The sequence below is a fragment of the Andrena cerasifolii genome, chromosome 8 (genome assembly GCF_050908995.1).
Source record: "Andrena cerasifolii isolate SP2316 chromosome 8, iyAndCera1_principal, whole genome shotgun sequence".
In the NCBI taxonomy this organism is placed as follows: domain Eukaryota; kingdom Metazoa; phylum Arthropoda; class Insecta; order Hymenoptera; family Andrenidae; genus Andrena; species Andrena cerasifolii.
The window spans coordinates 8,583,127-8,598,128 of NC_135125.1; the positions used below are offsets into that span (position 1 = coordinate 8,583,127).

Below are 15,002 nucleotides of genomic sequence, written 5' to 3' on the forward strand. Positions count from 1 at the left end.
GCACCCTTCGTACTGCACGCAGCGTTTCGTTGAGAAGCCATTTTAAAGCAGAAACCGCCGCGAGCGCGTTTCTATTTTATTTTTGATCTTGTTAAAAGTAGAAGTAAAAGAAAAATTCCTTAGTCGATATCGTAAATTATATGGGCTCTTGCAAGGGCGTACATATCCGGCGACTTACAAGGGAAGATCCCGAACCCGAAAATTCCAAACGTTCTGAAATTTTGTGAATGTGTAGGGGATTTCCTCCTGATTACAACGCAATTTTTGTGTGCTGCCCAAATTCACTCGGAGGGGTTGAAATTAACCCCTGTAAATTCGGCTGTTTTCCGACTTTGTGTTATAACTCGCGAACTGTGAGAGATAGAAAAAAGGTTTCAAGACAAAAGTTACTTCTTTTAATTAGATCTATCATTTGGTAAAAAAATTATTTTACAGTTCGCGAATTATAACACAAAATCGGAAAATAAGTTTCAGGGGTAAATTACACCCCCTTAGAGTGAATTTGGGCAGCAAATAAAAATTGCGTTATAATCGGGAGGAAATTCCTTACATATTCACAAAGTTTCAGAATTTTTGTAATTTCCAGATTCGGGATGTTCCCTTGTTAGTGCACTTGTTAGGGCGAAAATTTAAATTTGAAATTTCAGTTGGCCTGGATGCGGAATAGTTGTCTCTTGATTAACCAAACACAACGGTAAAAAAAAATTTGGAAAAATATTCATGTTTGCAGGTTCCTTTTTCTCTTAAAAATGTAAAAATTCTTATTTTTGTGAATTTCAAACCTTTGATTTAATGAACAACATCGATCACGTGTAACGCAGCTCAATGCAAGGACCCAGTGAGTAAATATCCAGCTGATAAATGAAAATCGCAGATAAACTTAACGGTCGATTAGACGCAATCGAGGATCAATGTTATCTAAAAAAAAAAAAACAGATTGCGCAAAGAGTAAAGAGCCACCGCGTTAGATCGCTCCAGATTAAATACGGTCCTCCAGAAATAAGAGAATAGGTATCTAGACTGTTTGCGACGTAGACACTAAAGATAGCCTGCGCGCATTATTTCTGCCCCATATACTTCCATTTTTATAAGGAGGTATGTTAAGAGCCTCGAGCAAAGATCGTGCAATAAGTATGCGCGGCCACTTCCTTCGAATGCCACGTGACATTAGGTATGCCCGGCCTTAAAGGAAAAGAGTAAACTGCTGCCGGTAATGGCGCGAGTGGTTTGCATAAATCACGCGGTGCTTTTATTTATTTCGCACGCACACCGCCTTAGTTACTGCAACAAAATGATTGCAGCTAGTGGCGGACTGGGTGTAGAAATATTGGTTGCCAGGAGACAAAGGGGGCCCACCCACAACTATAAGGCTGTCATTTAATTGTTATAAGAAATAAATCAAATTTTCGAGAAAAAAAACATAAGTGGCAAAAAGGTTGAATTAAAATTTTTGTGAAATTAATGGATATTTATTTGAATGATTTTGTTGAAATAGTAAGAAAAGGTAAATATTAGTTGCATACAGTAATAATATTGGAATCTTCTATTATATTTTCAAGCTACTGAAAGGTCATTAAGAGTTTTAACATATTGTCTGATATTTAAGGGGTTATACTACTGCGACGGCCCGAAAAAGTAGGCGATCTTCTGATGCAAAATGTGGAGAAGCTAATCATACGATTAAATTGCGGTTTGGTACTTAAGTTTAGCATATTGTGAAGCTTCAAAAACAATCATAAAAGTTAAGAAAATATATATAGATACATGTCACGAGATGGCTCGGAAGTGACGGACTTTTTTATGGAGGGTAAACGGTATACCTTCTAACTCAATCTTGGATCATCTATTAAGTATAATGTAATGTCTAGGCATTAACGGAGCCGCTGTTTGATATTTTGAAAATTCACTGAATAACAGCGTGGTGGAGAAAAGAATGTCGATTTTCATAAAGAATTCTTATCATTCCTTTCTTCAACACGCTGTTATTCATCGAATTTTCAAGATATTAAAAAACGACTCCGTTAATATTTAGGAATTCCATTATACCTAGTAGACAAATTTCGTTTTTTTGTTTCAGATAATTCAAAATTGAGTTAGAAGGTACACCGTTTATCCTTCGTAAAAAAAGACTGTCAGTTCGCAGCCACCTCGTGACATGTATCTATATATATTTTCTTAACTTTTATAATTTATTTTAATGCTTTACAATATGACAAAAGGAAGTGCCAAACCGCAGTTTAATCGGATGATTAGTTTCTCTACAATTTGCATCAGAAGATTACCTACTTTTCCGGGACGTCACAGTAGTATAAGTTATACTAAGGGTCTGGGTTAGGTTTGGGTTGGGTTAGTGTAACGTACAGTAGTTATACTATATAACCCCTTAAGGGCGGGGGGGGGGGGCACAGGGCCCATTAGGATTTACAGCGCAATAGCGGAAGAACAAGTCTACGAGAAAGATACTCAGAATTCTTAAACCGTTCTTCAATATACATACCGGCTTCAACTACATATTTAACATCAATAACCTAATGTCGTTTTCAATTTTGTCTATTTTTATATTGTTAGTCACTTAGCGAACTAATTACTAAAGCTCAATTGTTGGTGTACCTAGAAGTGATAACTGCACGAAACAATAACAAGAAATATTGTAAATCAATATGCTTCTTGAAAATACCCGAGGTAAGTGGCACGAAACGTTTTAAAATGTCGCACTGAATGGTTTATTTTAGTAATAACAGAACGAAGATTAGGCGAGGGACGTTATTCATTGAACGCTGAGTCACGTATCACTCTTGCTGTAGGGAGGCGAATCCTCACAGAAGAGACGCGACGCGTAAAGAAGGAAGAAGAACGTTGACAACAGATCGATAGAAAGGGTGGAGGCCTGTTGCGTCGCAAGGCGTCGATTGAGAACCAGTGGTGAACTCGCGTCTTACCGGCTGAACCACCATCCCTATACGTGTCAGCCTGCGACGTCACGAGACGCCGCAGATTTTTCCTAGGAAAAACCCTAGGTTTCCACGATCGGGAAATACGCAGACTCTCCGGTCCAACTGACCGATCGTAAGCTTCCAAAGGTCTCGCCCACCTAAGAGCTGATTTCAAATCTTCGGAGTGAATTCCAACAGAAAAAATTGCTCCTTGCACACTCCAATATGCTTCTACATTCATTCCCACGTAGTTTCATTGAAATCAGAATTCTCGGGTTAAGAATGTTTCTTTGTTAGTTTCCGTAGTCACAATAGCAATTTTAATAAACCAGTGAACCAGATTTCAACGTGTTCAATTTTCACTGACATAAGTCACAACAACGTGGCTTTACGTGTTTGATTAAATTGAAATAAAGATAATCGAGTGTTGGACGGCTTTACAACCCGTCAAATCAGCGACACTTAACAATACCTAAACAACTAAAAGGATGCACAAGCGGTGTTTATCACTTCCATTTTTATGTAAAGAACGTTCACAGGTTATTGCACTTAGCTGCAAAAATCTGTACGCATTACAGTAATTTATAGTAACGCACGAAAATTTCCTCGTAGTCACTGCGAGGTTTTGCACAATTTTTCAAAAATACAAACGTATCTACCATTTATTTAGCGTTAGACGTTACGATTGTTTAAAGTGAAAATCGCGCAGTCGCGATTTCACGCGATACTATAAACAGCAGAATGCGTAAATATAATATTTTAAATATTTAGAATTCTGTGGACAAACCATAAAGAACTAACAGTCGTGACTGTAAGATAAAGCTGTCTTTAATTGGATCACGTATATTTTGACACGTGGTGCTTCGATTACGTAAACAGCATCCATTTTATCAGTAGAAACTCTTTCGATAAATACCAAACAGTGTAAAAAATAGAGCTTCTTTGTAGAGAATAAGCTGAAAAATCTGTAGATAAAGCGAACCAACGATCTCGTGTATTTCCAAACGTCTAATGTTAAACAAGAGTAACGCTAACAGCAGGTAAGGTTAAGTGGAGAACATTCGCGAAGCTTCCTCGCCGGTATCGTCGGTTTATCCATTGCGCAGACTCGCGGCCTGTCCCTGTCGAAATATTCAATCGACAGATCGCAAAGGCAACATATTCAACAATTTCTAAAGGTGGCAGCGTGACGCAAATGTCTTTATAACAACAGCGATAGATTCCTTATTAAGAACAAGTTCATTATCACTCATAAACGAGATTATCGCGGAAGCCCGCGTTACGCCAGACCAACGGCCAGCCATAGGTTCAAGAGTCAATAAGTAGCCGATAACTTTTTATCGACCGTAGACTTTAGGCGAGAAACTGCGCGGATGTTTTCCGAACGGGTAACACAGAAATTTCGGCGAGAACGGTAAGACGCGATCTACGATGCGCGCACTCAAGGCCCCGGTGCAGTTGCGGTAACTATTCGATTCACGAGCCGTGTCGATGAGTCATCGTGTCAGGCTGTCGAAGTGCTCAAAGTTGTCCGCGAGAATGTTCTATTCGAAAAATCAAGCCGGCCTCCATACGCGTTCGCCGAACAAAAACACAGTGGAAATGGAAGTTCAAGCTTACGTATGTAACTACTACGTATAAGTGCACGTTCTCGGAGCGTGATCGATCGCGTCTGGAGGTCAGCCACGAAAACTTGCTCGACGAATCCGGTAGGGGGGGGACCGTCGGTCACAGCCGCACCGACCTTGAGCGTGAACCTGAAAATAAATCTACCGGCGTATAGGTGGATTTCAGTGAGATTTACCCTGGAGCATATTGTGATCGGCCTCCTCGTCCGCGAGGCAGCGGACGTTGCCCATGGAGGAAGACAGCAGGCTCATGTTTCCTTCCCAGAGGCCTCGTGCTCGCGTTCGTCGAGTCTGGTGGCCGTGGCGAAGTCGATCGGCGACGGAATCGCGGGAAAGCCGCCTAGCGCGCACGCGATTGGACGAGCAGTGGTCGGGGCTGGCGGCCGGGGCCAATCGTTACGGAATATCGGCTGGCCGGTACGCCGGACGGGCCTCTACGAGCGCATCTGTCGGCCCTGCATCCGGCCGACTCGTGAACGCTTCACCGCCGGACACTTTCACTCGACGTGAAAAGTACGAACTCGCGATATCGCTCGCGAGCCACCTGCCAACAGCGGCGCGCTCCGGTCGCCGAGGAATCCTTTGGGCTCGCAGCGGCTGGACCCGTCCAACTCACAGGGATAGCCCTCTAGCCACGTCGATCTTCGTTCATCCCCGTGTCGAATCGTTTATCGTCCAAAGGAGCTGCGCGCACTGCAGGATACTGCTGCACACGCCTGCTGTCACCGGCACCGCTCTTGACTAGCCTGCACTGCCAGGCGAGAACGAAAACGCGAGAGAACCCTGTCCTGCACCGTCGCTACGTCGCGAAAGACGACGGCGACGCATGACGCGTCCAGGGACACCCAAGCACCACCAAGCCGCGATCAATAAGCGCTGCCACCGCGTCTGCGCCGGCAATGCTATGCAACGACGGTCGAGCGGAGAGAGACAGGCACTGCCACTTGTTCGTCGTGTGCGCTCGTCGGTGTGCTCGCGCTATCGACGCGACGCGTATCGACGATTAGGCTGCTCCCCGCGCGTCTCCTACGCGCTCGTGCAATAGAATAAGCCCATTAATTGGCTCCTCGATTTTAACGCTGCTCCGTCGGTATACGTTACCATGGAAAAGTCGAGAACGTTCGTTTAAAGTCTGGCGATTCGAGAACGCTACGACTCCGAGTGTTTGGAACAGACAAGTTGGATTCTGAATCGGGGATGTGCACATTGATTTATATTATACTTAATGTAATCTGCGTACGATTCCGGGAATTATTGTGGTAGAAATTGTTATCAGTTATCAGATTGTAGATTTGTACTAGAGCTGTTACTTTTTTACCCGTCGGGTACCCGGACATTACCCGGGATAACTTTAAGCAATTGAATATAGTATTGTCTGTGATTGTCTGTGGTATAGTCTGATGTTGTAATAGCTCTAATTTGTAGTAATTTTGTACTGTGTGTCTGGCGAGGGAGAAGTTCGGCAACTGGAAAATTAAAAGATTTAAGACTTTGCGGAGATGTAGCTCAAGTGGTGCTAATAACGTAACTATTTTTTTTTATTTGGCAATAAAACGGCTCTAGGGGCGTCACACCCCCTCGAAGAAATGGTGAGTTTTCAGATTGTCGCGAATATCTGCGGGACTGTAAAAGATATAAAAAAGAAGTTAAATTCAAAGTTCTATAGTTTCCTATGTTCTCTAAAGTGGCGATAAGGATTTTTCGGAAAACATTATTTTTTTCAAAACTTATCCCCACCACCCTTTTTCGAGAATTCTTTACGACCATATTGTAGGATATCGAAAGCCATAAAACTTTGAATTCAATTTTTTTTCGATATCTTTTGGCAGATATTTACGATAATATGAAAATTTAACATTTTTTCAGGGGGTGTTTCACCCTTAGGATCGTTTTATTCGCGAATGAAAAAATAGTTAGGTAATTGGAATCACTCGAGCTACATTTCTGCAAAGTTTCAGATTCTTTTGAACTTCCGAATTGCCGAACTTCTGACTTGTGTTAACCAACAAAAATTAAAGAGGAAAAATCGTGCAAAAATCACGCGAAAAAAATCAGGATTTCAACTTTAAATAGCCGCCATTTTGTTTCGAATCAATATTTCGGAAAATGCCCTTCGCCAATCTGCGGATACATTAATATATTAACGAAATCTTTTTTGTATTTCCATTTCAGATAATCTGGTCCCGAATGGCAGTGCTCACCGCAAAAGCAAATTTTTAAAAAGGCTTCTTGGATGTCGGTTGTTAATTTATTATATAAACGTAAATATTTTTCCACGAAAAAATTACCAAATGTTCTTCAAAAGTTGCTCTTTTAAGCGCAAAAAGTTCTGTAAGAATATATGCTTCCGCTTTTTCAAAAAAAATTCACAAACATTCGCCTCTTTTCGGCCGCCTGGCTAGGTACAACCCCTTAATTCAACACTGTCTCCCCAACCCCATTGTCCCTCGACGATCAATATAGATTCCCTAGGTATTCACGCAGCTTGTTTCATTCTTTTGGATCTCACTGGGAACTCCACCCTTAGAACGTATCCACTCCATTATATTTAAGTCTCATATCATTTCGTGTCCTTTTAAAATACGTCAAACTTATTTATTAAAAAATTTGTTAACGCACACGTTGTCAGTTTCCCAGGAAATGGGGATGCCGCGCCTTTCGGTGGATTTATTTATTCGAATTACTATCGCTTTCGCGTTCAGAGTGAAGTTCATTTGTTCGAGTATCTCTCGTTAAGGTGAGCTTGATTGAATCGCCTCTCACCGTAATCGGAGCAGAAGTATCTAGGGCAACTTTAATTGCCTGGCTCCCACCAAATTCCTAGAAACTAGTTGCTTTTTAACTTTCCGTAACATTGCTCTTTTTCTACGTGCAATACCTATGTTACGTTTTCAATTTCTCACGAACAACTCTTTCGCATGCACTGTCAACGAAACTTCGTTCAATTCGAATTCAATTTAAATTGAATTCTCGACCTCTCGTAATTGAATTTTACAAGCCTGTTCCTTTTGTATCGTCTCTGTGTAACCCTTTCAGAAGACCAAACACATCAGGTGCCTGAAGTTGATAGTACCAAAAATTGATACGTTAAGTACTATTTAATCGTATGGTTGGCTGTCAAAATTGAGAAATTTCCAGAAAGTGTGATCAATTTAGCATCCGAGACGCTCGCAAGTTAGTAGCTGGACGTGTACGCGTACGTTGGCATCATCCTGCAAAGGATTAGGCGAAATGACAGCGCGAAAGCTGTCAAGCCATCGAACCGATATTCTGTAATTCCTTAGTGAAAGACGTGTCAGGTGGTCGCAGCGACGGAGGCTCGTGCGAATGTCGTAATACAACAGCGTAACCGTTCGCGATTGAATTACGTGTGCAGCTATGCATTACCAAGCCTGTCAGATGCGTAGAAAAATCGAAGGTCACGGAGGGTCATTAAAAAAGGCAATAGCACCACTTGTAATGGGTTCACCACTGTAGTACCTGCAAAATGATATTGCCGCAAAGAAATTTTCTCCGGTGTAATCCGAGCCCTCGATAACTTTGCAATAAAAGTTTACATATTTCTGTAGTTATTAAAAATTCTTACAGCGCTATTATTCTATTGGATCCTATTGTAACAAACTTACAGAAACTCGTGAATGGAGAATTATTGTTTAGGTAAAGAAAGTTAAATATGTATCATTTTTTTTTAATGTTAATAAAGTTACGTCCAATATACAGGATGGGGTGTAACTTGTGGTAAAATAAAATTTGTTTGTCCAGAGCTTTATTTTCGAGGGAATCGATTTTGAAGATTCGAGCACACGAACGATTATCCACGTCTTCCCTGGCGTGTCTGTCTATTACTGACCACTTCTACTTAAGCGTAGCACGTATTCAGAGGATTCGTAGTAGGTATGACGTTTTTTAAACGCCTCTTTAATGATCCATCTGTAGTTGTATGTTTTTTGAAAGTTTATGACGTTAATAAACATTTTGTTAAAGAACAAGTATCAGCTTTAATTTATTTCTTTGTAATTAATTGAAAAAAATATGCTTCATTTTCGACAAAAACGATGTCCAGTAGGTACGCGATTCTGCTTTCCTAAACTGCAAGCTGACCAAGGTATCGTTTACGACTTTAAATGTCTGCTATAAAATAACCAACGTGTCTCAGAGGATAATTACGCAAATACTGAATGTCCACTGTAAATGTAGGTACAGCATTACGTGTGTCGATCTACGTTTCAGACTTTTCTAAATGGTTTTTCTATGAAGATGATTTTATATCTTCCAGCTGAGTGGGAATTTCATATTTTCTTAATAACTTCTAAGTGATGATTATCATAAATTAAAAATAAATCGCAGTGGGCGAGAAATCGGAGATGCGCGTACCATAGAATAAATTTAATACTCTGGGTTTCACAAGTCACTGCATACTTTTAGGTACTAACCATAAGACTTTCAAAGGAATGCTGTAATAGCACGATTGTACAATATACAAGGTGTTATGTAACTGATAGTACAACCGGGAAGGGAGTGATTCTGCGTGAGAAAATGAATTGAAAATAGAGAATAAAGGCTTTATCTTCCAGAAAAATAACTAAATATTTAACGAATTTTCCGCAATTTTTAAAATTCGAAAAATTAAAACGGATATAGCCGGTTTTGCTACGGAGGTTACCAGAAAACTTGAAATGTGTTCTTCTCGAAACGACAGTTTTACAATTTGCGGGCAATGTATAATAATTATATACTAAATTAATTAATTAATTTAAAATACACGAAGATATCACAAGGAGAAATATTATTATACTCTTAAATATAATATTCTTCTTCTTGCGATATCTTCGTGTATTTTAAATTTTTATTCTTGCAGTTATTTATCATTATTTTTATATTCAATATTTAACATTAAAAAAAAAATTCATTAGATCTGTAAAAATCAGGGGAAAAATTTCTTCACTTTTGGCCAGGTTTTCGTACAGGACGTGCCACTGTGTGTCGTCTCGTTTAAAAACTAACAAAAGCCTTTCGTTCTTTTCACAACCTACTTCGCGAGGTTCCACAAACTCTGCGCGCTCGATTAATAAATCATTCGTAAACGTGAATGAACGCTAGATCGCAATCACCTTCGAAACATTCCCTCGCCTCGATTGATGGCCCGTCTCACTCGCAGCAGTCTTCGCCGTAACTAATAGCCACGTTAAAGCTGCTTTTCTCATTCTGACAAACGCGACGGATTTGTTACGCAAAAAAATATCAAGCGTGATGTCAGTTACGTCTCAGACGTCCCGTAGTTCTAATTCAGAAATGACATAGGCAGGCATTCCTTGTAACACTCCAACTTTCATTTTTAGATCGCGGCCGCGTCGCGGTATACTATTAAAGAGATGTTTAAACGCGGCAGTGAACGCTGACGCGGCTAATGAAGCGAGTCATTAGCGGCACGGGTCAGGGTGTCATCAACGTTGTTTTCCGATCCTTGGGCCGTTCCCTCGGGAATAATCCACGCGTCCATCACTCGTATTGTACCTACAATTGAAAAATACACGTGCCTCGATACGGTCGAATAATTAAAATTAATTACTTTTATATCTATTTTTTTTTAAATACACTTTTATGTAGTTTCTGTAAAGTGACCATTCTATAACGAACATTTATATACACATTAAGATGCCCCGATGTTACGCTAAAATTATGTACATGTAATATTAAATGCATAATTAGTATCAGGGTGCTACAATAGTTCATCTCTTAGGGATGATTTTTAAAATGCTTTTTAGGTGGATGCTTAAGACTGATGAGGAACCGTTGGTAATGTTAATGTTTATCCAGAAAAAAGTCGATAATTTTAAGCCCTTGCCCATTTTCATTTTTTCCCGCTCTTTACCCCTTTAGGAATAATATTGTAAAGAAACCTTAATAATTTTAAAAATATATTGGTCAAAAGGAATGTTCTAACTAAAAAAACACAGAACATGCGAAGGGTTTTATAATTTAAACCAGATCCAGACTCGACCCTTTAAGTCTTAAAGTTTAAGGGTTGATTAAGGCAAAATTTAGAAATTGGTTTTTAAGCATTTGTGTTGTTTGGCTAAAACCAAGTATCGATATTAAATCGGGCTTGAGAGACACTTTAGGACTCCGAGAAACTACATTTTACCTCTTTTCACCCCCTTGGGGATGGAATTTCAAGAAATCCCTTCTTGTCGAGCACCTACGTCGTAAAAGGATATTTTTAATAAACCATTAAACCACAATTTTAATATTCAACACATATTAAATACATTTTTACAAATTCAATTGCCCTCCAATAATTCAATTAATATTCAATTCGTATTAATATACACTCTCCGAATTTCATGTGCCTAGGTTCAGCGGTTTCGGCTGGACGTTGATAAATCAGTGAGTGACACAACGACTTTAGATGACCCGTCGTTAAAGTAAAACACACGTTTCCCATTGGTGGATTTTCTTGGAAATTAGGTTATTGGCAATAAGAATCGTGCTATTACCAGAGGAAAATCAATCTCTTTGGGCTACTTTCGCACGTGGCACGCGCGTTGTAGGTGAACATAGGCACGCAGTTGATTGCGAATTTTTAATAATCAGACGTGCTTTTGCAACGTGGCTTTCACGTGATGAATGATTCGCGGACGTCATTCCGTGCCTATTTTATTCTCTGCGACTGATTAAAAGCTCCATTCTTTCCTTTAACCTTACCACTAAACACAACACTGATACGCGACATAAAAATTGTAGATTACCATATATGTCGAGAAAGCACGAAGAAATTCTTCAAAAAATTGTAACTCTTACAAACCTCAATATTAGAAGCTAAAAATCTACAGAATTGTTGTTCAGACATAATACTTTGAGAAAAAAATATTTTGCAAATCAGCTTTTGAAAAAACGGTATTTATTTGGCACATGGAATGCACAAAGCGTCAAACTCAGCTTATGGGTGGCTCACACCCAGAGTGTCAACGAAGGATTAAAATTTTATTTCTCAAATTTATTAATTATTCATTAAACGAATCTTTTACAGATGTATCATCATGCCCCAAAGGAGTGGCACAACTTGCCCCGCGGTGGGACATTTAAATCAATACAGTTCCCTTACATCCAAATAACATTTTTTCATTGTTTTCGTATGTATTTTCTCAAGCTTTCACTTACAATATATTAAAGAGGAAGGTTCAAAGTATTTTTTAGCATATTTGTTACGAAGTAATTAATTCAAACAAAAATCACAAAAATCGAAACCTGATAAACGTAGGTATCAACTTACCCCCGGTTTCCTCGATCATATGAAAAGATCCTTTTGACTACCGTTTACCTCGGTCTTGTCAGAGCTTTCTACACCTTCCTTAGGTCCAAAGGGTTACAGGCAATGCAAACAAAGAGGACGGTACCTACTCCTTGGCTATTCATCATTTTGCTACACTACCGCGGATTACACCCTCGCCTCGGCGTAAACGTTTAAGCGAGGATAACGGTTCATCTAACGCCCAGCTGTCACGGTGCATCGTAAACATGAGCTTATCGTCAAGGATCAACACGCACAGCGTACTATCATAAATTCGATGGTACTCGTGGTATATTCTCTTTCTTCCGTAATGAGCGGTCAGTATTCAGCAAACTCTGTGCAGCGCGTACAACGATGCACAAGCAACGTTATCTCCGGACAGTAAGGTCAGCTTTCAAATAACTTTGTCTCAACGTTCTACCAGAGTTTACAATCCAGAATGATTCCCACCGCGATGGCACAAGGAGGCAATGCAAACTTGTTTCGAAACTCGGATTACTTTTCGAAAAGTGAATTATTGTTTTGTGTGTTAGGTGTTAGGGAAAGTTTCACGGGTTTCTAGTGGATTTCTAGTGGTTTCTCGGGATTTAGGAATAAAGCCGGGTATCCACCACGAAGCTAAGCTATGCTATGCGATGCTATGCTGTGCCATGCTACGTTTTAAAAAAATTAGCTTCAATACATTCTTATGGAACCGTTTCCACCAAAAGCTAAGTTCAAACATAGCTTTCCGGTGGATTCCCGGCTTAAGTGACATGTTGTGTTGTTTGCAGCTTTGAGAAAAGAACAGTTTACGTCGTTTGAAGCTGGGTCGGGCTTGATCAGATAAAAGTATAATTAATTCGGTAGCCAATAAGTTTAATTAGATTACAGTGCAATCTCAATTAAAAAGTAATTGCGACGTAATTGATAAATCAATTTTAAATCACTTTCTGTGGTCATTAATTAATACTGACCTCAATTACAATTATAATTGCCGAATGTAATTGCAGGGCAATTACAATTACAATTACAATTCAAGACAGGTCATATCTGCATTCGAAATTTTATTTGAATAAAAATTTTACCCATCTCTGCTCGTAAGTTACCACAGAGAGGATTTAATTAGGACAAAATGTTAGAGAATACTTCGATTACCAAAAATCATACCGTATATCTTGCATTGATAAACGAAAATTTATCAGAAAAACTAAGGGGGAACACCACTGTGACGGCCGGAAAAGTAAGCCATTTTTAAGAATTTTTTTCAGGTGTAATATACAGTTTTCATAGAAAATTTTTATTACCTAACTTTAGTACGCTGTCTTAAGAGAGTATAGGAAAAAAGTAAACAGGAAAACATCCATAAATTTTAATATAATAATTAATCTTCTAGACCCCCCCTCGCGAGCTGGTCGAAGGTGTAACTATGGAACAGCGGGTCCGAAATCAAATTTAATTTTTTCTTTATAAACTATATGAGTGTAGTTTCCGTTGTACGTGCCGATTTCTTAAACAAATTATTTTTGTAAAGATGGTGCGCTTTAGAAGAAAAATTTCGAAAATCCGCGAATAAGATGGACAGTTTTTCGAGTGTATTTAAAAAAATTTGCTCTCAATCAAAGAATCCGTACGTACAACGGGAACTACACTCATATAGTTTATAACAAAAAAAGGAAATTTGATTTCGGACCTGCTGTTCCATAATTACACCTTGGACCAGTTCACGAGGGGGGGTCTAGAAGATTAATTAATATATTAAAATCTACGGCTGTTTTTCTATTTATTTTTTATTTGTATACTCTCTTAAGACAGCGTACTAAAGGTAGGTAATAATTTTTTTGTATGAAAACTGTAAATTATTCTTGAAAAAAAATTCTTAAAAATGGATTACTTTTCCGGCCGTCACAGTTCCCCCTTAAATTTCGCCACCTAATTCTACGACAAATTAAAGGCGGCCATGTGTTCATTCGATACACGTTACTTTACCTACTTTTAGTTTCGACCCCCTTCTGAATTGAAGTCGATGTCCCGGATAAAACTGTCGAATTACACCTTAAGCTTATACTTTACAGCCGCAGGAATTCAAACGCCGTTTACCGTTTCCTTCCACTTCCATCCTCGTTTTTCCCGCTGGGTTCAACGGATGATCAATACCGGCGCGGTCATCGAACATGCTGACTGTTTGGATAAATCACGATAAAGTTGAACGACTCAACATCAACAAGTTACCAGATTCCAATGGGTTTTACTAGCACTTTACATTCCCTCGATGTAAACTTGAAGCTCGTCCAAGCCAACGTGTAAAATCCTCGTGCATCTTGGTTTAAGGGATTAGAAACTACGAGATTTTCTCTCATCAAATGAGGACGAGCGAATGTAAAACCACTTTTTACCTCTTGATTAAACTTGCTAATGGCGCGGTAAAATATTGCGTTTGAAGTTACAGTTACACCTGTGATTAATTGCCTCGAGTAATCCTCCAAAATTGAGTAATTGAACATTAACGACCCTGTAACGTTGATCAATGCCTCGTATCACTCGTTTCCAAACGTGGACAAATTTTGTCGCGTAATTTTTGCAGGAAAAAATCAGGATTTCAACTTTAAATAACCGCCATTTTGTTTTAACTTAATATTTCGAAAAATTCTCTTCGTCAACCTGAGGATACATTAATATACTAACGAAATCTTTTTTGTTTTTTTATTTTAAATAATCTGCTTCCGAATAGCAATGCTCACCGCAAAACCAAATTTTTAAAAATGCTTCTGGATGTCGCGTGTTATTTTATTATAAACGTAAATATTTTTCCACGAAAAAATTACCAAATGTTCTTTAAACGTTGCTCTTTTAAGCGCAAAAAGTTCTGTAACAATATACGCTTTTGCTTCTTCAAAAAAAATTCACAAACATTCGCCTCTTTTCGACCGCCTGACTAGGCATTACCCCTTAAATCAGCTATGTACCCTTTTCAATTTAACTGATAAAAATTCTATCCCATTATTTCAGCACGTATGGATCGTAGGGAGATGGCAATTGAACTTTGTTTTACTACGAAGCACCCACAGTGTCGACACGTAGCACGAGAGTTAGAAAAACCATCTATCGACTATTTAGATGCTCGGCCACGAAAGGTCAGATTGGAATGAGTTTGCGCGACCTCGGAGGTAA

The 15,002-nt window shown here is 39.2% G+C and overlaps 1 protein-coding gene and 1 long non-coding RNA gene across 3 annotated transcripts in view; one reads left to right on the forward strand and one right to left on the reverse strand.

Moving 5' to 3' along the window:
- Positions 1-15,002, reverse strand: part of Centrocortin (cerebellar degeneration-related protein 2-like) — a 98,579-nt gene that overhangs the window by 67,474 nt on the left and 16,103 nt on the right. Inside the window, exon 1 of one of the 2 annotated variants that reach the window (XM_076818629.1) lies at positions 4,738-5,036. The exons of the other annotated variant lie outside the window; for it this stretch is intronic. Coding sequence (XP_076674744.1) covers positions 4,738-4,813 — 76 coding nt within the window. The 5' untranslated portion in view covers positions 4,814-5,036. Of the gene's footprint in view, positions 1-4,737; positions 5,037-15,002 lie in introns of those variants that run through there. 2 annotated transcript variants of the gene reach the window in all.
- Positions 5,528-8,551, forward strand: LOC143372507 (uncharacterized). The gene is made up of 2 exons (XR_013086297.1): positions 5,528-8,218; positions 8,324-8,551. It is a non-coding gene; the product is annotated as an uncharacterized LOC143372507 (long non-coding RNA).